At 41.0% G+C, this 23,440-nt stretch overlaps 1 protein-coding gene across 4 annotated transcripts in view; it reads right to left on the bottom strand.

The window, feature by feature from the left end:
* Positions 1-19,264, bottom strand: part of LOC124787701 (THO complex subunit 6) — a 50,540-nt gene extending 31,276 nt beyond the window's left edge. For all 4 annotated transcript variants that reach the window (XR_007015994.1, XR_007015995.1, XR_007015996.1 and 1 more), the window contains exons 1-3: positions 19,091-19,264; positions 18,195-18,422; positions 1,569-1,739 (exon numbers count right to left, since the gene is read on the bottom strand). Coding sequence is in view for 1 of the 4 variants with exons in the window: in XM_047254538.1 (XP_047110494.1) it covers positions 1,569-1,739; positions 18,195-18,422; positions 19,091-19,194 (503 nt within the window). In the remaining 3 variants the exon portion in view is untranslated. The remainder of the gene's footprint in view (positions 1-1,568; positions 1,740-18,194; positions 18,423-19,090) is intronic.
* Positions 19,265-23,440: the final 4,176 nt, after the last annotated feature.

Raw genomic sequence — 23,440 nt, 5'->3', positions numbered from 1 at the left:
TAACTCCCTCAGTTTCAAGACACCTAGAATCGAAATATTAAATATAAAATAAAACAATATACACTGTTTGCTGCTTTTCTTGAAAAGTGATATGTGGCTGAATATTACAAAAAATCACAAGTATTCTCCTATTGATTCTAATTTTTTGAAACTCTGCTCAAAAATCATGTTTTAATCAGTGGAAACAGAGGTTGAAAACCTTGGTTTTTTTGTAATATAATTGCATATGCCAGTCGACTGGCATAAAAGTTTACTGAGTATATCACATCACATTATAATTCAAAAAAGTATTCTGGAGAAACCAATGTTTCGGCCAAGGTTACAGTAGTCTTCTTCTGGGTCTGCTGAGGATCCAGACCCAGTAGACCCACAAGAAGGCCACTGTAACTGTGGCCGAAACATTGGTTTCTCCAGTATAGTTTTTTTACATTATGATGCGGTACAATGACTTTTATGTCATCTGTTTTTTGTCTTAATTTGTCCTTTTTCAAGGGCTACAAGCACATAATGGCATATTATGTAGGCACAGGCAGCTGATCAGCTACTTTCCATTTTTATTGTACACAATGAATTAATTGTTGTTAAGTTTTTAATTTATTACTGTTACCATAATATCTTTCCTATTTTATTGTTTCATAGAAGTGGCAGACAAATCTTTAATCTCTTAAAGCAAATGAAACATTGTACTTCATTGTCATGTTATATTTTAAAAATATTTTCAGACTAAGGTTGGTGCCATTCTGAATAGATATACAGCAGCAACAGTGAGAAACTACCATACAGATCAGGTGGGAGCAAGTCTTGCACTCTCGACGTACACACGTACCTTAAGCCATGGCTCAATGTAATAGGGACATTATCGTCTTAGCAATGCTGTACCAATTCTTATGTACCATTCTTGTGGCTCATTCCTGTTGCCATTTTTATTGTGGCACTGATCACTTTTTCCATTTTCTATAATAATGCAATATTTCAAAGCAATGTAAAATTTGTGGATAAAAATTTCTCCTTTTTCAAAAAAGGTTTACTTTAGAATAAAAAAATTTAGTGCTGCTGCTATGGCTAATTGATATTTCAGTTTTTTGCTTCATTACTAGTAAAAAATAAAAAAACACCTGTACAACCGAGACCAAACAAATACTGGAAAATATCAGTTATTCAGAAATAAAATAACAGTATCAGTTTTAACTGGTAGGTTTCTCCCAATAAATATTATCAAGCATTAGAATCATCACTGACAGTCATAGAAATTTAATGTTTCAAAGCATCTAACTTATCTGTAATTTCCATTTCTGCTGTAACCTCAGTTTTCAGTTTATCCATAAGGAGACATTGCAAAAACACTGTGTACAACAAGAGAATGAAAAATAACATCAATAAATTCATTTATATTAGATGTACTAAAAAGAAAACCATAGTCTTGGTACTGCTCTCCTTCTTTAATTATCCTTTCCTGAAACCTCAAGACATATAACAACAAATTACACTTCCCAGAACATTTTAAAAGAAGCACAAGTAAAACAATCCAACATTTTTTTCGTACATCCAAATTTTCAAACAGAACTTACGAGCAGCTTTGTACTGAATGAATATAATCTTCATGTCCTTCCAGTGTTCTAACAAGCCTCCCATCTTCTATAGCGAAAATATGAACTTTGTTGTCACCACAACCAGCATATATATATCCAGGCTCCTCTTTAAAATCTAAAGAATTTACATCTGCTTTCTCCAGAATGTCCCTAAAACAGAAGTTATAGCACTAAGTTTAAATCATACGAAAAAAAAAAAAAATGTATCAGTTTAAACATTGACACTTCACATAAAGCACAAGACCATTGGCAGGTCCAATGAAGATGGCTATCAGAGTATCTCTGCTAGTATAAGCAGATAAGCAATTGTTAGTATCCCATTTAAGACAATAAATTGACATCATTTAGTTCCAGTATTATAGAGACAGAAGGATTATGCATAAAATTTAAACAGACTGTAAATGAAGCTCTGGACAAATATGTGCCAACTACGTGGATTAAGGATGAAATTCAGAAAATGCTGAGGAAGCAAAGGCTAATTTCAGCAGGGATTCATGCATATGTAAAAAGATCGACATGTGAAGCACAAGACTATTACCACTGTCACACCTCAGCAAAAACTCTTGCCAAAAAACTTTTAGAAAATTTTGGACCTACATAAAATCACTATGTGGCTCTAAGGCTCCTATTCACTCACAGCATGACAGCAGAAATTTGCATAAGAAAGCCACAGTTTTAAATTTCACTTTTAAGAAATCGTTCACGCAGAAGAATCGTACAAACATACCATCGTCTGACCATCGCACAGACTCCTATACAGGGGACATAGTAACAGGCATCCCTAGCATAGAGAAACAACTTAAAATGTTAAAAACAAGTAACATCCCAGGTCTGGAAGGAAACCGGTTTCAGTTTTATAAAGAGTACTCTGCGGCTTTGGCCCCTTATTTAACTTGCATTTATCTTGAGTATATTGTCCAGTGCAAACTCCTAAGTGACTGGAAAATGCACAGTTGACTCCTGTATATACAATGAAGCGCCAAGGAAACTGGTATAGGCATGCGTACTCAAATACACAGATATGTAAACAGGCAGCAGATGGCACTGCAGTCGGCAACACCTATATAAGGCAACAAGTGTCTGGAGCAGTTCTTAAATTGGTTGCTGTGGCTACAATGGTAGGTTATCAAGATTTAAGTGAGTTTGAATGTGGTGTTATTGTCAGCACACGAGCGATGGGACACAGCATCTCTGAGGTAGCGATGAAGTGGGGATTTTCCTGAACGACCATTCCACAAGCGTACAGTGAATACCAGGAATCCGATAAAACATCAAATTCCCGACATCACTACAGATGGAAAAAGATCCTGCAAGAACAGGACCAACAACGACTTCAAGAGAATCGTTCAACGTGACAGAAGTGCAACCCACCCACAACTGCTGCAGATTTCAATGCTGGGCCATCAACAGGTGTCAGCACGCAAACCATTCAATGAAACATCACCTATACGGGCTTTCAAAGCTAAAGGGCCACTTGTGTACCCTTGATGACTGCACAACACAAAGCTTTATGCCTCAACACCGCCACTGGAAACATGATGCTTGATCAGAAGAGTCTCGTTTCAATTTGTATGGAGTGGATGGATGTGTACAGGTATGGAGACAACCTCATGAATCCATGGACTCTGCATGTCAGCAGGGGACTGTTCAAGCTGTAGAGGCTTTGTAATGGTGTTGGGCGTGTGGAGTCGGAGTGATATGGGAACCCTTGATATGTCTAGAACGACTCTTGACAGGTGACACACATAAACATGCATCCATTCATGTCCATTGTGTATTCCGACAGACTTGGGCAATTCCAGCAGGACAATGTGACACCTCACACGTCCAGAATTGCTACAAAGTGGCTACAGGAACACTTCCGCTGGCCACCGAACTCCCCAGACATGAACATTTTTGAGCATATCTGGGATGCCTTGCAATGTGCTGTTCAGAAGAGATTTCCAGCTCCTTGTATGGACAGCCCTGCAGGATTCATTGTGTCAAGTTTCTCCAGCACTACTTCAGACATCAGTCGAGTCCATGCCTCGTTGTGTTGTGACACTTCTGCATGCTTGCAGGGGCCCTACACGATATTAGGCTTCTTTGCCTCTTCAGTGTATGTTGTTGTTGTCGTGGTCTTCAGTCCTGAGACTGGTTTGATGCAACTCTCCATGCTACTCCATCCTGTGCAAGCTTCTTCATCTCCCAGTACCTACTGCAACCTACATCCTTCTGAATCAGCTTAGTGTATTCATCTCTTGGTCTCCCTCTACAATTTTTACCCTCCACACTGCCCTCCAATACTAAATTGGTGATCCCTTGATGCCTCAGAACATGTCCTACCAACTGATCCCTTCTTCTAGTCAAGTTGTGCCCCAAACTCCTCTTCTCCCCAATTCTATTCAATACCTCCTCATTAGTTATGTGATCTACCCATCAAATCTTCCGCATTCTTCTTTAGCACCACATTTTGAAAGCTTCTATTCTCTTCTTGTCCAAACTATTTATCGTCCATGTTTCACTTCCATACATGGCTACACTCCATACAAATACTTTCAGAAACAACTTCCTGACACTTAAATCTATACTCGATGTTAACAAATTTCTCTTCTTCAGAAACACTTTCCTTGCCACTGCCAGTCTACATTTTATATCCTCTCTACTTTGACCATCATCAGTTATTTTGCTCCCCAAACAGCAAAACTCCTTTACTACTTTAAGTGCTCATTTCCTAATCTAATTCCCTAAGTATCACCCGAATTAATTCGACTACATTCCATTACCCTCATTTTGCTTTTGTTGATGTTCATCTTATATCCTCCTTTCAAGACACTGTCCATTCCGTTCAATTGCTCTTCTAAGTCCTTTGCTGTCTCTGACAGAATAACAATGTCATCGGTGAACCTCAAAGTTTTTATTTCTTCTCCATGGATTTTAATACCTACTCCAAATTTTTATTTTGTTTCCTTTACTGCTTGCTCAAAATACAGATTGAATAACATCGGGGAGAGGCTACAACCCTGTCTCACTCCCTTCCAAACCACTGCTTCCCTTTCATGCCCCTTTACTCTTATAACTGCCATCTGGTTTCTGTACAAATTGTAAATAGCCTTTCGCCCCCGTGTATTTTACCCCTGCCACCTTCAGAATTTGAAAGAGAGTATTCCAGTATTCCAGTTAACATTGTCAAAAGCTTTCTCTAAGTCTACAAAGGCTGGAAACGTAGGTTTGCCTTTCCTTAATTATCTTCTATGATAAATCGTAGGGTCTTCAGTGCATAATTAGTGAAAAAAACGGACCTCAAAATCACGGACCAATTCCTTCACATCGGTTTACTGCAGAATTCTTGAACATATTCTCAGTTCGAATGAGATAAATTTCCTGGAGACGGAAAAGCTTCTGTCCACAAATGTGCAAAGTTTTAAAAAGCGTCACCCATGCAAAACTCAGCTTGCCCTGTCTCACATATTGTGTGAACTATGTACACACATCAAAAAATTTTGCATCACCTCAGTTCCGAGAGTTCCGGAACCTGTACAGAAAATTGGAATAGAGATCAACATTATCATTCTGCCCTTTTTACTGCTCATGAAAACCACACATTGCATGTTGTACCACCATACAGCGAGACCTTTAGAGGTGGTGGTCCAAATTGCTGTACACACCAGTACCTCTAATACCTTGTAGCATGTCCTCTTGCATTGATGCATGCCTCTATTCGTCATGGCATACCATCCACAAGTTCATCAAGGCACTGTTGGTCCAGATCGTCCCACTCCTCAACGGTGATTCGGCGTAGATCCTTCAGAGAGGTTGGTGGGCCATGTCGTCCATAAACGGCCCTTTTCAATCTATCCCAGGCATGTTTGATAGGGTTCTGTCTGGAGAACATGCTGGCCACTCTAATTGAGTGATGTCATTATCCTGAAGGAAATCATTCACAAGATGTGCACGATGAGGGCTGCCAATATGGTTGCACTATCAGTTGGAGGATGGCATTCATGTATCGTACAGACGTTACATTGCCTTCCATGACCACCAGCGGTGTACATTGACCCCCACATAATGCCACCCCAAAACATCAGAGAACCTCAACCTTGCTGCACTTGCTGGACAGTATGTCTAAGGCATTCAGCCTGAACGGGTTGCCTCCAAACACATCTCCAATGATTGTCTGGTTGAAGGCATATGTGACACTCATCGGTGAAGAGAACATGACGCCAATCCTCAACAGTCCATCTGGCATGTTGTTGGGCCCATCTGTACCGCACTGCATGGTGTCGTGGTTGCAAAGTTGGACCTCCCCATGAACGTCGGGCGTGAAGCTGCGCATCATGCAGCCTATTGCGTACAGTTTGAGTCATAACATGGAGTCCTGTAGCTGCACAAAAAGCATTATTCAACATGGTGGTGTTGTTGCCAGGGTTCCTCCGAGCCATAATCCACAGGTAGTGGGCATCCACTGCAGTAGTAGCCCTCAGGCGGCCTGAGCAAGACATGTTATCAACAGTTCCTGTGTCTCTGTATCTCCTCAATGTCTGAACAACATCACTTTGGTTCACTCTGAGACATCTAGACATAATGCGGATGTGGTCGAACTGTGGTATTGACTGTCTGGGCATGGTTGAACTACAGACAACACGAGCCGTGTACCTACTTCCTGGTGGAATGACTGGAACTGATCGGCTGTCGGACCCCCTCTGTCTAATAGGCGCTGCTCATTCATGGTTGTTTCCATCTTTGGGTGGGTTTAGTGACATCTCTGAACAGTCAAAGGGACTGTGTCTGTGATACAATATCCACAGTCAACGTCTATCTTCAGGATTTCTAGGAACAGGGGTGATGCAAAACTTTTTTTGATGTGTGCATGATGGGCAACAGGCAGATTCCATATTCCTTGATTCCTAGAAAATGGTGTCCCACTGCAGACTGTTAATGAAGGTAAAAGCATACGGAGTAGGTTTTCAGATATGCGAGTGGCTTGAAGACTTTAAGTACAAGAACCCAGTATGTAGTCCTCAATGGTGAGAGTTCATCAGAGACAAGGGTATTGTCAGAAGTGCCCCAGGGAAGGGTGATAGAATCACCATTATTTTCTAGTTACATAAATGATCTGATGGACAGGATGAGCAGAAACTTGTAGCTCCTTACTGATGATGCTGTAGTGTACAGGAAGGTGTCATCATTGAGCGAATGCAGGATAATACAAGATGACTTATACAAAATTGCTACTTGGTGTGATGAATGGTACCTAGCTGTAAATGTAGAAAAATGTAAGTTAATGCAGATGAGTAGGAAAAACAAACCTGTAATGTTCAAATACAGCATTAATAGTGTGCTTCTTGACACAGTTAAATACTCATATCAAGGCATAATATTGCAAAATGATATGAAATGGAATGAGCATGTAAGGACTGTAGTAGGGCAGGTGAATGGCCGACTTCAGTTTACTGGGAGAATATTAGGGAAGTGTGGTTCATCTGTAAAGGACACTGCATGTAGAACACTAGTGCGAACCATTCCTGAGTACTGCTCGTATGTTTGGCATCCGCACCAGGTCAGATTAAAGGAATACATCAAAGCAATTCAGAGGTGGACTGCTAGATTTGTTGCCAGGAGGTTTGAAAAATATGGAAGGATTACGAAGGTGCTTTGGGAACTCAAATGGGAATTCAGGAGGTGGGAGGGAGCAGCGTTCTTTTCGAGGAACACAACTGGGGAAATTCAGAGAACAGGCATTTGGAGCTGGCTGCAGAATGATTGTATTGCCACAATGTACATTTTGTGTAAGGACCACAAGAGTAAGTTAAGAGGAATTACAGCTTGCGAGGAGGCATATCGACAGTTGTTTTTTCCCCCCTCACTCCAATTGTGAGCGGAACAGGAAAGGAAATGACTTGTCGTGCTACAGGGTACCACCTGCCACACACTGTACAGTGGCTTGCTAAGTATGTAAAGAAGAATTTTTTTTAAAAAAGATAAATCTAATTTCCTGACTATGCTATTACACGTCTTTGAATTTGTGGCTTCTTTTCTTGTGCATATTTTGCACTTAATAGAAATATCTCAACCCACTAATTCTGGAACACCAAAAGACTCTGACTACAAACATCTGGACCTGGTATCCAGATAATAGGAACATATACAATCAGGATAACTTGTGTTCATCTGAAAATAAACTTTCTTTATCGTGAGATCAGAAATACCTGAAGAAAAAAACTTAATTAAAGTGGCGGAGAAAGTAAATGGCACCTTAAACATTACAGTAAGTGGAAAACTGTGTGCATGCACGAAGTCAAATTCTCTTTAAATGAGAGAAGACATTAAATGTTCTGTCACTCAATAGTAAGTCACCGCAACATATTACAAATGAAAGGATTACTTTTCTCCGAAATTAATGGAATGGACTGGAACACAGTCATTGATGCACTGAGTACTTGCAACCTGAAACTTTCAATACATCTCCCTGTCACTTTAAACCAATGTCACTTGTCAGAAAAATTAAAAGTTATCCTGCAAGCTGGATATACAACACTAACTAGTACAGCAGTGTGCACCAAAGCTGAAATGACAAATTCGCTCACTGAAAAACCTTGGGCTACATCACGCTGCAATATTTAATCTGTGACAAGGGTGTCGCAGGTTGAACCTATTCATTATCTGACGTCGAAGAAGCAATTATTAGCAATGGTACTATCTTGGTTTAAATCTGAAAACATCAAACCAATGGTCTTAGTTTCACCATAAGAAATTATGGTATAACTACTGTCAACGTTTCATACTAAACCAATCTTGGTGTGTGGTTTCCATACAAATAAATGGAAAGCTGGTCATCAACAGTAAGTTCACCAACTGCAACCACTGTGGCTTATTTTTCCATAACTGCAATTGTTCATTTTCCTATTTACAGAAAGTAAAAGTGTCTTGTGGGATGGCATCATGTCTACTACAAGCATCCGTGGCTGCTGTAATACTAAAATGCCTCAACATATTTCTGTGTCCAGTAGTAATACGAAGAAAATGTCATCTGCAGATTTATAGTTTGCTCAGTAATGTAGGACAACTCAGTAAAGAACGGCCACAGTCTCACTTGAGACCATAAGTGTTTGTAACACTCCAAAACAGCCGCAAATGGGTGGTTTCACAGTTACATGCAACTTGAAAATGGATATTTAACATCCAAAACTGGTTGTCAGATGAATTTCACAGTACAAGTGGAACTGTGTACTACTATACGATATTCCAACAGCTTTCTGTTGGTCCATCTCACAATGGGAAAACCTAACTTTTATCATCATTTTCTCTGGTTGAAAAAGTTCTCATGCTAGTTGAGGAAGATTCAGACAACAGGAACGGAAGACGCAGTGTTTGCCATAGTGATATTTTGATGTACATTTGTAGCTTTCATATGTATTTTTGCAATGTCGCAAATTCAACAAGCACATGAAAGCTAAGAGCATCTTCAAAGGAAATTGTTGATCACTGTACAACAATTCCTTTGAACTCTGTAACGTAAATCACAGCCATAATGTCAGTTTTAAAACTGCATTAAACATTTCCAAAAACATATTAATTCTTTGTGGACTAGAGGTATACCAATGATGTCAACTTTGAAGAAGATACGAATAACACACCTCCTGAATGTGAAGCCAAAGTACCACATAACTTGGTTCTTATTTTGTATAAAAATCAAATCATATAATGTGAATAATGTCTGTATTTCACATAAATAGACTTACATAGTTTCTTTTTGTTTTGAGGTCTCTCTTCCACAACTGCAGCTTTACAAGAGATATGGGAGTTAGTCTGTCTTTCATGACCAATAAAGACTTATTTGAATCAGACTTATTTTGCTTTATTTAATACCTCAAGGACTAGGCTACCTGAGACAGTGCCTTCTCATAGTTTTCTAAATGTTATGGAGTAGTTTCTACAGCACAGAAATTATGTCAGTTTATTGCATTTGGAACAAGGATCTATTTTCAATGAAACCATGCAAAGAGACATAGACTTACATCAGTGAACATCCCTTTTGCATTGAAATTAAACTATGTAGTTTTGCAAGAAGGAAAACAACATTGTCCTTTGTTTCCTAAATGCAGTCAGAATTAGATACCTGTTGGCACTAAAATTAAAACTGGTTGAAAATGTAGTTATTTAGCTCCATTTGCATTAGAATTAAAAATTTCAAAGGATTTTAGAAAAAAAAGCCCTACATCGCATTCTTTGCAGTAGTACCTGGTATCTTTCCTTGTCACTTTTCCAGATCTTCCCTTGCTTCATTCTGCACGAACTTCCCATCTCCTTTGAGGCCGCTTTGACATTTCTGTAGCTGGAGTCAATTTAGGAAAAGTCTTCCACCAAGTCTGCTTGCAAGTGAATTATTTTGAGAGGAAGTTGATCCAACCAAGCCATCCTTCTAGGTTTATTAGAGGCACTGCCAATTCAGTAGCGAATTCAACAAGATGTCTGCTAGTAAGCCTCAACTTTTAATGTAAAAACTTGAATATGAGCTTTCTTCTGCCACTTTATTTGCTGCCTCACAAAAGGGTAGTATCAGATAAAGTGGTCCATACCAACCATACTTTTATTATAATCCAAAATGCAGCCAAGTTTCACCTTCTCTGTCATTCCTAATTTTGTTCTGACATAAACATAGGATGCAGCCACCTTGTGTCTGATCCAGTCCCAGGACAAGGGTTCCACGACCGTGGTACTTGATCGTCGGGAGTATGTGGCTGAGGGACTGCGTCAGCTTTCAGACAACACCACATACAAAGTTTGCCAAGGTAATCCCATTCCTGATGTCCAGGCGGAACTTCAAGGAATCCTCAGAACCTTAGGCCCCCTACAAAACCTTTCACCTGACTCCATCAACCTCCTGACCCCACCGACACCCCGCACCCCTACCTTCTTCCTAAAATTCACAAACCCAATCATCCCGGCCGCCCCACTGTAGCTGGTTACCAAGCCCCCATAGAACGTATCTCTGCCTACGTAGATCAACACCTTCAACCCATTACGTGCAGTCTCCCATCCTTCATCAAAGACACCAACCACTTTCTCGAACGCCTGGAATCCTTACCCAATCCGTTACCCCCAGAAACCATCCTTGTAACCATTGATGCCACTTCCTTATACACAAATATCCCGCACGTCCAGGGCCTCGCTGCGATGGAGCACTTCCTTTCACGCCGATCACCTGCCACCCTACCTAAAACCTCTTTCCTCATTACCTTAGCCAGCTTCATCCGGACCCACAACTTCTTCACTTTTGAAGGCCAGACATACCAACAATTAAAGGGAACAGCCATGGGTACCAGGATGGCCCCTTCGTACACCAACCTATTCATGGGTCGCTTAGAGGAAGCCTTCTTGGTTACCCAGGCCTGCCAACCCAAAGTTTGGTACAGATTTATTGTTGACATCTTCATGATCTGGACTCACAGTGAAGAAGAACTCCAGAATTTCCTCTCCAACCTCAACTCCTTTGGTTCCATCAGATTCACCTGGTCGTACTCCAAATCCCATGCCACTTTCCTTGATGTTGACCTCCACCTGTCCAATGGCCAGCTTCACACGTCCATCCACTTCAAACCCACCAACAAGCAACAGTACCTCCATTACGACAGCTGCCACCCATTCCACATCAAACGGTCCCTTTCCTACAGCCTAGGTCTTCGTGGCAAACGAATCTGCTCCAGTCCGGAATCCCTGAAGCATTACACCAACAACCTGACAACAGCTTTCGCATCCCGCAACTACCCTCCCGACTTGGTACAGAAGCAAATAACCAGAGCCACTTCCTCATCCTCTCAAACCCAGAACCTCCCACAGAAGAACCACAAAAGTGCCCCACTTGTGACAGGATACTTTCCGGGACTGGATCAGATTCTGAATGTGGCTCTCCAGCAGGGATACGACTTCCTTAAATCCTGCCTTGAAACGAGATCCATCCTTCATGAAATCCTCCCCACTCCACCAAGAGTGTCTTTCCGCCGTCCACCTAACCTTCGTAACCTCTTAGTTCATCCCTATGAAATCCCCAAACCACCTTCCCTACCTTCTGGCTCCTACCCTTGTAACCGCCCCCGGTGTAAAACCTGTCCCATGCACCCTCTCACCACCACCTACTCCAGTCCTGTAACCCGATCAAAGGCAGAGCCACGTGTGAAAGCACCGACGTGATCTACCAACTGACCTGCCTACACTGTGACGCATTCTATGTGGGAATGACCAGCAACAAACTGTCCATTCGCATGAATGGACACAGGCAAACAGTGTTTGTTGGTAATGAGGATCACCCTGTGGCTAAACATGCCTTGGTGCACGGCCAGCACATCTTGGCACAGTGTTACACCGTCCGGGTTATCTGGATACTTCCCACTAACACCAACCTATCCGAACTCCGGAGATGGGAACTTGCTCTTCAATATATCCTCTCTTCCCATTATCCACCAGGCCTCAATCTCGGCTAATTTCAAGTTGCCGCCACTCATACCTCACCTGTCATTCAACAACATCTTGGCCTCTGCACTTCTGCCTCAACTGACATCTCTGCCCAAGCTCTTTGTCTTTAAATATGTCTGCTTGTGTCTGTATATGTGTGGATGGATGTGTGTGTGTGCGAGTGTATACCCGTCCTTTTTTCCCCCTAAGGTAAGTCTTTCCGCTCCCGGGATTGGAATGACTCCTTACCCTCTCCCTTAAAACCCACTTCCTTTCGTCTTTCCCTCTCCTTCCCTCTTTCCTGATGAGGCAACAGTTTGTTGCGAAAGCTTGAATTTTGTGCGTATGTTTGTGGTTGTTTGTGTGTCTGTTGACCTGCCAGCACTTTCATTTGGTAAGTCAAATCATAATGAGAGAATAAGAAAATCTTTTGCATAGTTTTTGAAGGCCAGATTTAACATTGCGGGCTGCATAAAATGACGTCAGTAAGGGCAGCTGAATCACCCTGAATAGCTGCTGTTTATCTGCTATTAGTAGCTTAATATTTACTTGATTGCAATGGTATATTTCAGAGCAAAAATTTTTACATCATCAATACCAAGTCATATTTATATTATTACATTTGTAGACCTTTATAATAAATGTTTTTACATGCCATCCAGCTAACATACATTTTCAGTCTGTATCTAGGTACTCAGATAATTTGCAGAAACAATGGCCCATGATGCAGGTTTTTTATTTTCTTTTGAACTGATGAGGATTCTCAGCTTCTTGCTTTTACGCCGAACAAGAGTTTGCTGTTTAACTTCCCTCCAGAGTACATAACTTCATTCTGAACCCTGAATAAAGAGGCAAACTCTAATGAAAATTATCTTTGTGGCGTGTATTGTGATTATGTACATCACAGTTCAGTAAAATCCAGTTTATATCATAAGCAACAAAGACTATTGATGAGTGAATGTTTTGGTAAGTCAGTGTAAAAATTCAAAAAATCCATTAATGGGCTTTTGCATGACATACATTTATCTACCTTAAAATATTCTTGCTACTCAACTCTGCTGAACAAGAACTTTGTTTACATTAGGTGCACTGCCCCAGAAGATAATCTATAAGACAACTGGGAGCAAAAATAAGCAAATGAGACAACTCTCTTGCTTTTAGGAGAACACAGTGAGAGAGACTTCTAAGGGCAAAACATGCAGAACTGAGCTTCTAGATTATTTTACCTGTGTGTTGACTCCATCTTATTTTTCCAGCTGGATCCCAATGAATTTTAAACACTTTGCTTTAATCAGTGTATGACCATTACGTTGAGGCTGAAAGGTCATTACCGCTTATCTGGAATTATGTAACATAACTCTTTGTGGGAGTAAGACTTAAACTGTTGGTTGTGAACCACCTGGCTTCTTCGGCTATCATCTGAGCTGTGACAGCTAAGGTTGAGTCTTGCATCTTTTGCTTCTGTTGTGGCACACATTACATTAATAGAATTTTCATGTATCTGCATGTGTCACATCCTAAGTTCTCCATGATATTTCAGCAAACAGGCTTCTTGTCATCTTCAAGTGGTTTCTGATGGCCGCTGCTCTGCTCGTGTCAGCATCCTATATACATGGGCTGTTACCCTCACCATCTCACGGCTTCCATCGCTGTCTGTGAAGCCACCACAGTAAGTGGTGGTGCTGGCGGCGGCGGTGGTGGTGGTGGTGGTGGTGGTGGTGGCGGCAGCGGCAGCAACAGTGACCGGCTGCGTAGTGTGGTCTACAGCGTCTGCACTATTTTCGGCAGCTGTGGACGCAATATACTGGAAGGTTTTGCTTCTTTTTGGTTCACTGCAGGGTTCCACGCCTGACTCAGTTGTAGGGAACTATATTTGTTCAATAGACCATCTCAGAACCTAATTTCAATTGACTCTGTATCTGCATAATCCCAGGAGGAGGAAAACTGCCTTAGAATCTTGGTTTTGCTTTTGCTTCCATGTTTCTCAGATCTACTGCCTGATCTGATCGTCGAAAGTCCTGAACACTGTGCTTTGGTGGACCTTAATATTGGTTCCTATGTCTTGCTCAGTTGGAAGCCAGTGTCCCAGCTGATTAAATATCAGTCCTATGAATTTCAATTGTCAGTTGCTTCTTTGAAAATGCAGTCCCAGAATTTATCATTGTAGCCGGCTCTTTGGTCTATTGGTAATTAATTTTATGTCCATTTTCAACGCAGTGTTTCACTAAGATTTGTTAGGCTGCAGTAAGCGGGTGTGGTGTTCACATTCTATTCATCAGTCTTTAATCGTGCGAATGATTTGTCCATTCACACAGAATTTGGAACACCACTATCTTTGTTGAGATACAGGGCATCTTTCATTGTTTTGAGTGGTGAGTGGAAAATTTGTCTTATGTGGTGTTTTTGCAGTAGTATGCCAAGTTTTGATGATACACAGTCAGCAAATGGCATGAAAGTGGTCTTCTTTTGTTCTTCTTCCACATCGCTTTTGGGGCTCTTGTGTCACAGCGCCATCTAAAGCTGCTGGTTGCTGTATCAATTCTCATGGAAGATGGATTGCAAGTGCCACAGCTCTGCTGTCAGACTTTGTTCATCTGAGATGAAGTATGCGCTGTGTATTACTGTGTTTAGCATGCTCTTCTTCTGCAAGGAATGCTAGCAGCTAGGTACTTGGAGACATAAATCTGCTTTCATTGGCTTACAGCGCCCACTATGGTCAAGTGAGCCATTGGGCTGCTCAATTAGGATGTCAAGAAAAGGAAGTTTGCTAGCTTTTTTTTTTATTTTCATGGTAAAATGGATGCTTTCAAGGATGGAATTCAGATGTTCTATGAAATCCTGTAGCTTTTTGGGCCCATGTGCTCATATGACAAATGTGTTGACAAGATATTGACAGCAAAAAAACAGGTTTCAGTTCATCAGTGCCCAGTGCTCTGTCCTCAAAGCACTTCATGAACAGATTTGTCATCGCCACGAGTCAATTAACAGAAAAAAATTTGTTCACTGGACAAACAGCTTCATCACACGAGCTTTTGTGTGAGGCTACTTTAAGTTTCCCACTTTTTGACAAGGCGTTGGTGGTATTCCTATATTCTGCCACATATTCACCCCCCATTTTTTGAATCCAAGGCCCAAAAGAGGCCATACAGACTGTTGGAAATAATTTTCCAGAAAGGGTTAAAGCATACTATGTTACGAGTGTGTTACTCTGTTCATACTTTAGTTTGCAGTGTAAGTAACATAAAAACTGAAAATAAAAGATGTTTCCACCTGGGGAATCAACCCATGAACCCTGGATTACCATTCTGTGCTCTACCTGCTGTGCCAACCACTGGTTCATGCCTCACCCTGATTCTCCAAATACTTGACCATCTGGTTGATATTGACTATGATTAGTAGGTGCTATCCCCTTGTAAGTGCAACCCCAAAGCAATGTAAATCAAAAATTTATGTTTATTGTTAACTTTCCTAATAGTAAGATCCAGTATTCAATGATCAATGTAAAAATTTTCAAACAAAGTAACATAGATATTATGCACAAAACCACTTTGCCCACTGATTGTTCTAGCTGACTTCTGTCTTTTGCCTTTATAAATTTCAAGCTCTTTCAGCAAAATGGTGAGCTGGCCTTTATGCACCTATGGAGAATAAGTATACTATTCTCAACGCTCCCTATAGTATAGAGCACTGATAATATCTATAAATATAGGTTTTCTGAAAAGCAGTAGTACATGGCTGTAAATGCTGCTTAAACCTTACAGAAACAGCAATCAGTTTGGTCATTATGATACACATTGTTACACTCAATCCAGTATACCCAAGAGCCATCAAATTTATCACATGCGCTTCCCAGCTTATACTTTGCACGATGTTTTAGATTGTTGTTAAATTGGAAACCACATCTAACATTAAATTTTCTAAAACATTTCTCCATTTGCTGGACCATATTGCCATTAAATTCTGTTGGAATGACCCATTCTTTCCTCACTACTTCTGTTTTCCATATAAGTGAGTATTTGCCTAGTTTTTATCTTTTTCTTTAGCATTTTCAGAAAGGCTAAGTATGGACTGTCCGAACAATTTAATTTTGTGTGTCACACTATTCAGCCAGGCTGGTACACAAATTGTAACTCTGCGCACTGTAGAATAATATCTTTATTTAACACAACAAGGAAGCAAAATATCTTATTAGGAAAAGCAGCTCAAGAGAAGCTTATCATGTGAGCAAAACCATCTCTTTAGAACAATAATGTGTAGGTACATACTCTGCTGAAATAAAAGAAAGTTGCACTCAAAAGTCAAAGACTAAACAGACTCTGTCGGTGCTGAAATGCAGCACTTCTAATGCTAGCACATAAACACCTTAACAGCCATGATAAAAATGACACTAAACACAACTACAGCAAACGGCATTGTTGATCGCTACAGCCTATTGCAAGAGCACATAATGAACAAAATGTCATTTGCTGAAAAACCACTGGCTGTTGCAATTTGCTTGAAAATACTAAGTTCTTTATGTTCTTCACTGTTAACCAAAGACAAACAAAAGAGCTGGTGAATCAATGAGACAAGAAATGCTTTTCTATATCACAGTGATTGGCATGAACTGGCACTGATCATAATATCGGTACATGTAGATTTTCTGAAAATCAAAACTTTATGGTTGTTGTAAACTTTCTTGATCATTAGTTCCTTTCTTCTACTTCCAGAGTAAAAGTTATTTTTGGGTGTGTCTTGCCTGTTACTTGGGCAAAAGGGTTAATCTCATAAGTGCCACATTCAATCAGTAATAAAATATTGCTGACATTATGTTTAAGGTAAACAGTTACTTTTTTCTCTTAGTTGCAGAAACTTGGCAAAAAAAATTACATTCTAAATCATTCACAAATATAACCGCAAAAGTACTAGCCAGACTATTATCCATCCCAAAACTATTATTGAATTTGGTGGGTAAATTTTAAGTGTTTCCATTCTGCCAGAGCCATTTTCTGGAGATTCAGTTTCATTTGGATCACTAGTTGTGTTTATTTCTTGTCTACTAATGTTCCAAATCATTTTTGCTTTATTTTTGGAGTGTTTTATGTCTTAAACATAGTACACAAGATTTGCTTTTTTAATGGCGATGTTACAGGTGTTCTTTGAATTACTGGAGCTCTATATTCCCAGTACAAGATAGTTTAATCCCAGGAGTTATTAACCCAGTAGCCTTGCTTTAGCTCAATTTTGCCCTTACCTGTTTTAGGATGAAACAAGATTTAAAATGCTGTAAGAATGTGTTTCAGAAAGAAAGAAATTTTCCACTTGCACTTTAGGTCATTTCTGTTGCCACCATGTTTCCCCAGGTGACAGTATATGTGCAGCCCAACTGTCTGCGTGCTGAGTTACTCATGCAAAAGTGTGAGGGATGTAGGATACTGCATGAAAACCACAACCAGGCACACCGATAATCGTTTTTAACCTGTCAGATGGATTCAATCTGGGTCATGAACACCTCTCCACCCTGGACGTGGCACTTTAAAATGCACAGCTATCCTGGTGGGCAGGTACCTCCCTCTTTTTATTTCTTCAAACTATACAAACAGAGACCTTCCTCTTATTTCTTCAAACAATACAATCAAATTTTGTGAACTTGTCTCATATTTAGGTCACTTCACCATACATGTCTCTGAATACGTACAAATTTCTTGTGGGAACACAATTTGTTAACAAACAACAAATTCAATCAAGCACAGATGTGTGAGGTACAAGTTGTGTAGTGTACCCTCATCCCCAACTGCAATTTTCACTGTATATGTACGACAGTCATATCAAAATACTCATCGGATGCTTGCCCATTATCTAATATGGGATCCGATTTACCAAGTGGTTTTCATTCCCATAGCAACAGGTGTGTTAAATATGGCACCGTGCACAAAGTATGGCTTCAACTTTTATATTCAGGCTGTGTTTCAGATCAGTAAGTTACCACAACCTTTATTTTACATTCACTTTCATTGTCTTTGCCAACTCACCATATTGCCTATCAACTTAATCCAGAATTTGAACTATGCTACTGATCAATCTGTCACTGTAGCCAAGATTTCACAGGAGTCCACTACCACACTCTAGTTGACTACCACACTCTAGTTGGTACGCAAGACATATTAGTATTGACAAAATATGCTGGATACTTACTTGCATGAAGGAAGCTGAAGAGACCATAATGGCTTGGGAGCTTTCCCTGATGTCGAAGTAACAGACTTCCAATCCCAGCCATTTATTTCACCCACGGTACCAGTCAGGAGAAATTTGCTTGTTGTGGCCATGCTACATATTTGTACATCCTTGTTGACCAGAAAGTGATATTCTGGTTTTCTAAATGGAGGAGAAACATCCTCTGAAGGACTTAGTATTTTCTGTAAACTGAAGAAGAAATAATGTCAGTCCATTTACATAACAAATAGACCTATCAGAAAATTCAAACAATTACCCATCTACAATAAATAAATAACTGGAACTACTTGTGGACAGATCCGTGTTCCAGACACTTAAGTAGTGTCCCTGCATCTCAATATATCATGAGCTGAAATATTACAATAATATACTGTATATCCATTTACAAGAAACTATTTTATTCATTTCAAGTCCGCCAAGGAGGCTGAAACTACGGGAAATGTGTACAGGTGGCCTGATGGATTCAGGAAGTTGCTGTGAATCCCATATTGTCTATGATGATACCGTATTTAACACAGACTCAACAGGAATGTCACCGCCAAAAGGCAAAGCTTAAACTTGTTTCGGCAAACGTTCTTTGGTAGCTACACACCCTTCCAAAATTCTTGTAATACTATATTTAACACTTTACAAGTTACACATTGTTGAACACACCCATACAGAACTTCCGTCTCACGAGACCAAATGCAAAATAAATTTTAGAAAACCGTATGACGTTGCTTAGTCATTTCTCTGTATCGCAGGAAAAATGTGTCTGGCAATTCTTAAGACTAAATGTTTCACAGAATTTAAATCCAAATAAATAAATTCGTGTAAGAAAGAAATCAACTTCTAAACAGAAACAAAGGACAACTTACTCGTAAACGGCTACATCACCGTATGTATTGCCAGCACACATGTAATTACCGCATGGCGAGAATGTCTGACACAGCACCGTGTTGTACACCCACTTATCTACCATGATTGTAAATGTAAACAATAAACATAATCACACCGCACGCGGGTAACAGAAGCTAATCACAGATATAACACACTACTTACTCACAGCCGTCTCTATCAGGCGGCTGTGACTTGCTGTACCACACACGCTCGATCGATTTGCCAATTGTAGTACTGATCGGAACGACAACGACTACTCGATTATACCATAAAAAGATTTTTATTGTCCTTTAGGAAAGAACCACAGTCTAACATAATAGTCGCGACAATATGCCTCGATTTTGTTGATACCGCGCCAGCAGAGCCCAAATCGCTCAGTAACTTAAACTGTGAGTTCGGCGCGATCGTGAAAGCGAATAGTGGTTGTTTATTTTGATTTCTACAATGGTTTTTACAAGCGGAAGCGTTTGTAGCGGAATAAATTGCACAACAACAGGAAGAAGACACCACAGCTGTCTATTTTTAGGTTGGTTGGTTGTTTTGGGGAAGCAGACCAGACAGCGAGGTCATCGGATTAGGGAAGGACGGGGAAGGAAGTCGGCCGTGCCCTTCGATAGGAACCCTCCCGGCATTTGCCTGGAGCGATTTAGTGAAATCACGGGAAACCTAAATCAGGATGGCCGGAAGCGGGATAGAACCGTCGTCCTCCCGAATGCGAGTCCAGTGTCTAACCACTGCGCCACCTCGCTAGGTGTATCTATTTTTAGGTTTCCTAAGGATCCTGAAAGGTATATACCATCATGTTACTAAACTGTATCGTCAGGATTCACTTGCAAAATACATGTGTATTAATCATCAATGTTTCGATTTGGGAGCAGAAAATAGCTAGTTAATAGCAGACGAGAAGACCTTATGAAAAAAGACCCAGTTTACCTGTATAATAATATTAGGTTTTGTTCGCTACATTTCGAACAAAACCAGTTCAAGAACGCAGACAATAATAAACTCGTGTGGAATGCAGTACCCACAATGTTTGACATCCCAAATAAGCCACCTCAACTGACGATGAAGAAGAAACTGCCACAAAGATTCGACAATCCATCTAAAGCTGTAAAACAGTCCTATGACACAGAAGCAGCCAGTTCAACTCTCCATGTATCAGTGCCAGATTCGTGTGAATCGTCAACACAGACCTGCTTTGACGATGAAGTGATTAGATTAAGTACAGTTATTCGTGTCTTACAAAAGCGTAATGTTTGGTATGTATTTCATTCATTTCTGTTATTATTCACTTAATTTTCCTCGCTTCCTTCGTGTGGTGACATTATTTTGTTAGCACCTTGTTCATTGACAGATTGTTTGAAAATTATTCAAATATTTGGTTTTGCGTGAAATGTAATCAGCTCATTATAATGAAACTTCCTGGCAGATTAAAACTGTGTGCCGGACTGAAACTCGAACTCGGGACCTTTGCCGTTCGTGGACAAGTGCTCTACTAACTGAGCTACCGAAGCACGACTCACGCCCGGTACTCACAGCTTTACTTCTGCCAGTATCTCGTCTCCTACCTTCCAAACTTTACAGAAGCTCTCCTGCGAAAGTTGCAGAACTAGCACTGCTGAAAGAAAGGATATTGCGAAGACATGGCTTAGCCATCATCAAAGCTGTGAGGACGGGGCGTGAGTCGTGCTTGGGTAGCTCAGTTGGTAGAGCACTTGCCCACGAAAGGCAAAGGTCCCGAGTTCGAGTCTCGGTCCGGCACACAGTTTTAATCTGCCAGGAAGTTTCATATCAGCGTACACTCTGCAGAGTGAAAATCTCATTATGGAGCTCATTATAATGTTTCAACATATTTCTCCCACTATTTGGCAGTTGATTGTCCCACTTAGAATAATATAAAGATGAAGGTCGTACTTCTGGCAACAGGCGACAATGACAAACACAGTAGGCCTACAGAACGATAAATGAGCTGTTGAACGCTTTTCCTTGAAGAGGTACATGTCTGTGCTTCTTACGTGTGAATCCGTGTATTTATATTCTTTTGATATCAACGTGGTAAGCTGCAATTCTATCCAACGTCACAAGTGTTTCTTCACGAATGTGTTGTAGCTTGCCACTCGATTCGTGGTTTTTGTCCATACTTGCACTTAGTTTAGAATCATTCTTAGAAACATATACGCCTTCTGATACTATACAAACCATTGGCGGCAAGAAAATCATTCAAATATTTCGTAAATTACGTAGGAAATGGATGCAAAACAAACATTATGCTTACGACGCGTCTGAATTTCATCTTACTCGCCGCTTGTAGCGTTACTGTCGCCCCCTTTGTCAAATGGTATCCACTTTTACAACAGTGATTGTTGCGACTGTTATATTGAACTGTGAAAGAACATTCTTTAATTTAAATTATTACACAAAATAATGAAATATAAAGCACTAGAATTAATAAATAATTGTAAGTGTACATAGAACAAAGTGTGTGTGTGTGTGTTTTTTTATAACTGTCGACTGCCAAATTCGGAGAACTACCACAATCTAACATAACAGTCGCGATACTCACTGCTGTTAAAGTTGTTACCATTTGACAGCTGGAGCGACACTAGCGTTCCAAGCAGTGAGAGAGGAGAACTTCAGACGCGTCTAAACATAATGTTTGCTTTGTTTCCCTTTCCTACGAGATTTGGGACATATTTGAATTATTTTTTTGGCTCCGAGAGTTTGTGTAAATGTTGTAAGACATAGATGTTTCTAAAATAATTCTAAAATAAGCGCAAGTAGGGATAAAAATAACAAATCCAGTGGCAAGTTACAATACATTCATGAAGAAACACTTGTGACGTTGGACAGAATTGCAGCTTACTGCGTGGATATCAATGTAATATAAACATATAGATTCACACATAAGAAACCGCTCCTGGCCACGACCACATTACTTACCACCATCTCAAACACTGCACTCCCTCCTTCCTTGCAGTCCTTGCCGCCCTCTACAATGTAATCCTTGCCACTGACTTCTACCCCGACCAGTGGAAAACCTCCCATATCTTGATGTTCTCCAAACCCAACAAGCCTCCTTCTGATGCCTCTTCCTGTCACCCTATACGTCTCACCTCAGTGTTCAGCAAGCTCTTGGAATCCAACTTTACCCGGTGCATCCATCACCACCTCCACTAACACCACCTCCTCCCCAAAACCCAATGTTGCTTTCGATCTTCCTTCTCTGCCAATGACCAACTCCTATGTCTTGCTCATCTCCTCTCCCTCCAGCTTAACTCCTGTCGCTCTACCATTTTTGTCTCCCTCGACCTCGAAAAGACCTATGACCGTGTATGGCACCCTGGTCTCCTGTTTAAACTCCAGACCTACACCCTTACTATCAACTATGTCTGTCAGATTGCCTCCTTCCTCTCCCACCACCTCTCCTACATGACCATCCATAGCGCCAATTCCCACATCTTCTACCCCTCCACAGGTGTGCCCCAGGGTTCTGTCTTCTCCCTCTGCTCTACCTTCTGTACATGGCAGATATACCCCAACCCCCCCTCCAGTCCACCTCCTGCAGTATGCCCATGACTTCACCATCCTTGCCTTCGCTCCTACCCTTCAATGGTCCCAATGCCTTCTCCAGAATCACCTTGACCTTTTCGCCACATGGTGTAAGCAGTGGCCCCTTAAAATCAATCCTTCCAAGACCCAGGCAATCATCATAGGTTGTACCACTCACTCCTTCTAGCTCCTTGATTTTTCCCTTACCGTCTGCATCTGTCCTGTCCGTGTCTCCACAACCCTCACCTACCTTGGACACACCATTGAACGTCACCTCACCTGGAAGCCTCATATCTGCTCTATCCAATCCACAGACCACAAGCACCTCCAACTCCTTAAACTCCTCTCTGGCCGGATGTACGGTTTGAACCCCTCTACCATCCTCCATACCTACAAATTCTTAATCCATCCCATCCTCTGTTATGCCAGTGGACCTGGAAATCCGCCACCCCCCAGATTCTATAAGCCCTCCAGATTCTCAAGCGCCATGCACTCTGCCTCACCTTGCGTATATGCCTCCTGTCCCCCATGCGGATCCTCTGTTACCTGATTCCTCCCCCCCCCCCCACCTGCTCCTTTTCCTCAAATGTGTCTGCACCCTCTACACCTCCCACTGACTTGATCCTCCTCATCCCCTGATTGCTTCTCTCCTCTCCATCCCTGTCAGCTGCCGTGCCTTCACCATTGTGTGCCCCCTACCCTCCACCTCTACACCCTTCATCCCCTTTCCCAAGGTGGCTTCCATCAACTCCCCCTCCTGGATGAGGCCCTCTCTCCCT

The sequence above is a fragment of the Schistocerca piceifrons genome, chromosome 1 (genome assembly GCF_021461385.2).
Source record: "Schistocerca piceifrons isolate TAMUIC-IGC-003096 chromosome 1, iqSchPice1.1, whole genome shotgun sequence".
NCBI lineage: Eukaryota > Metazoa > Arthropoda > Insecta > Orthoptera > Acrididae > Schistocerca > Schistocerca piceifrons.
This window is presented reverse-complemented; position numbering and strand designations above follow the sequence as displayed.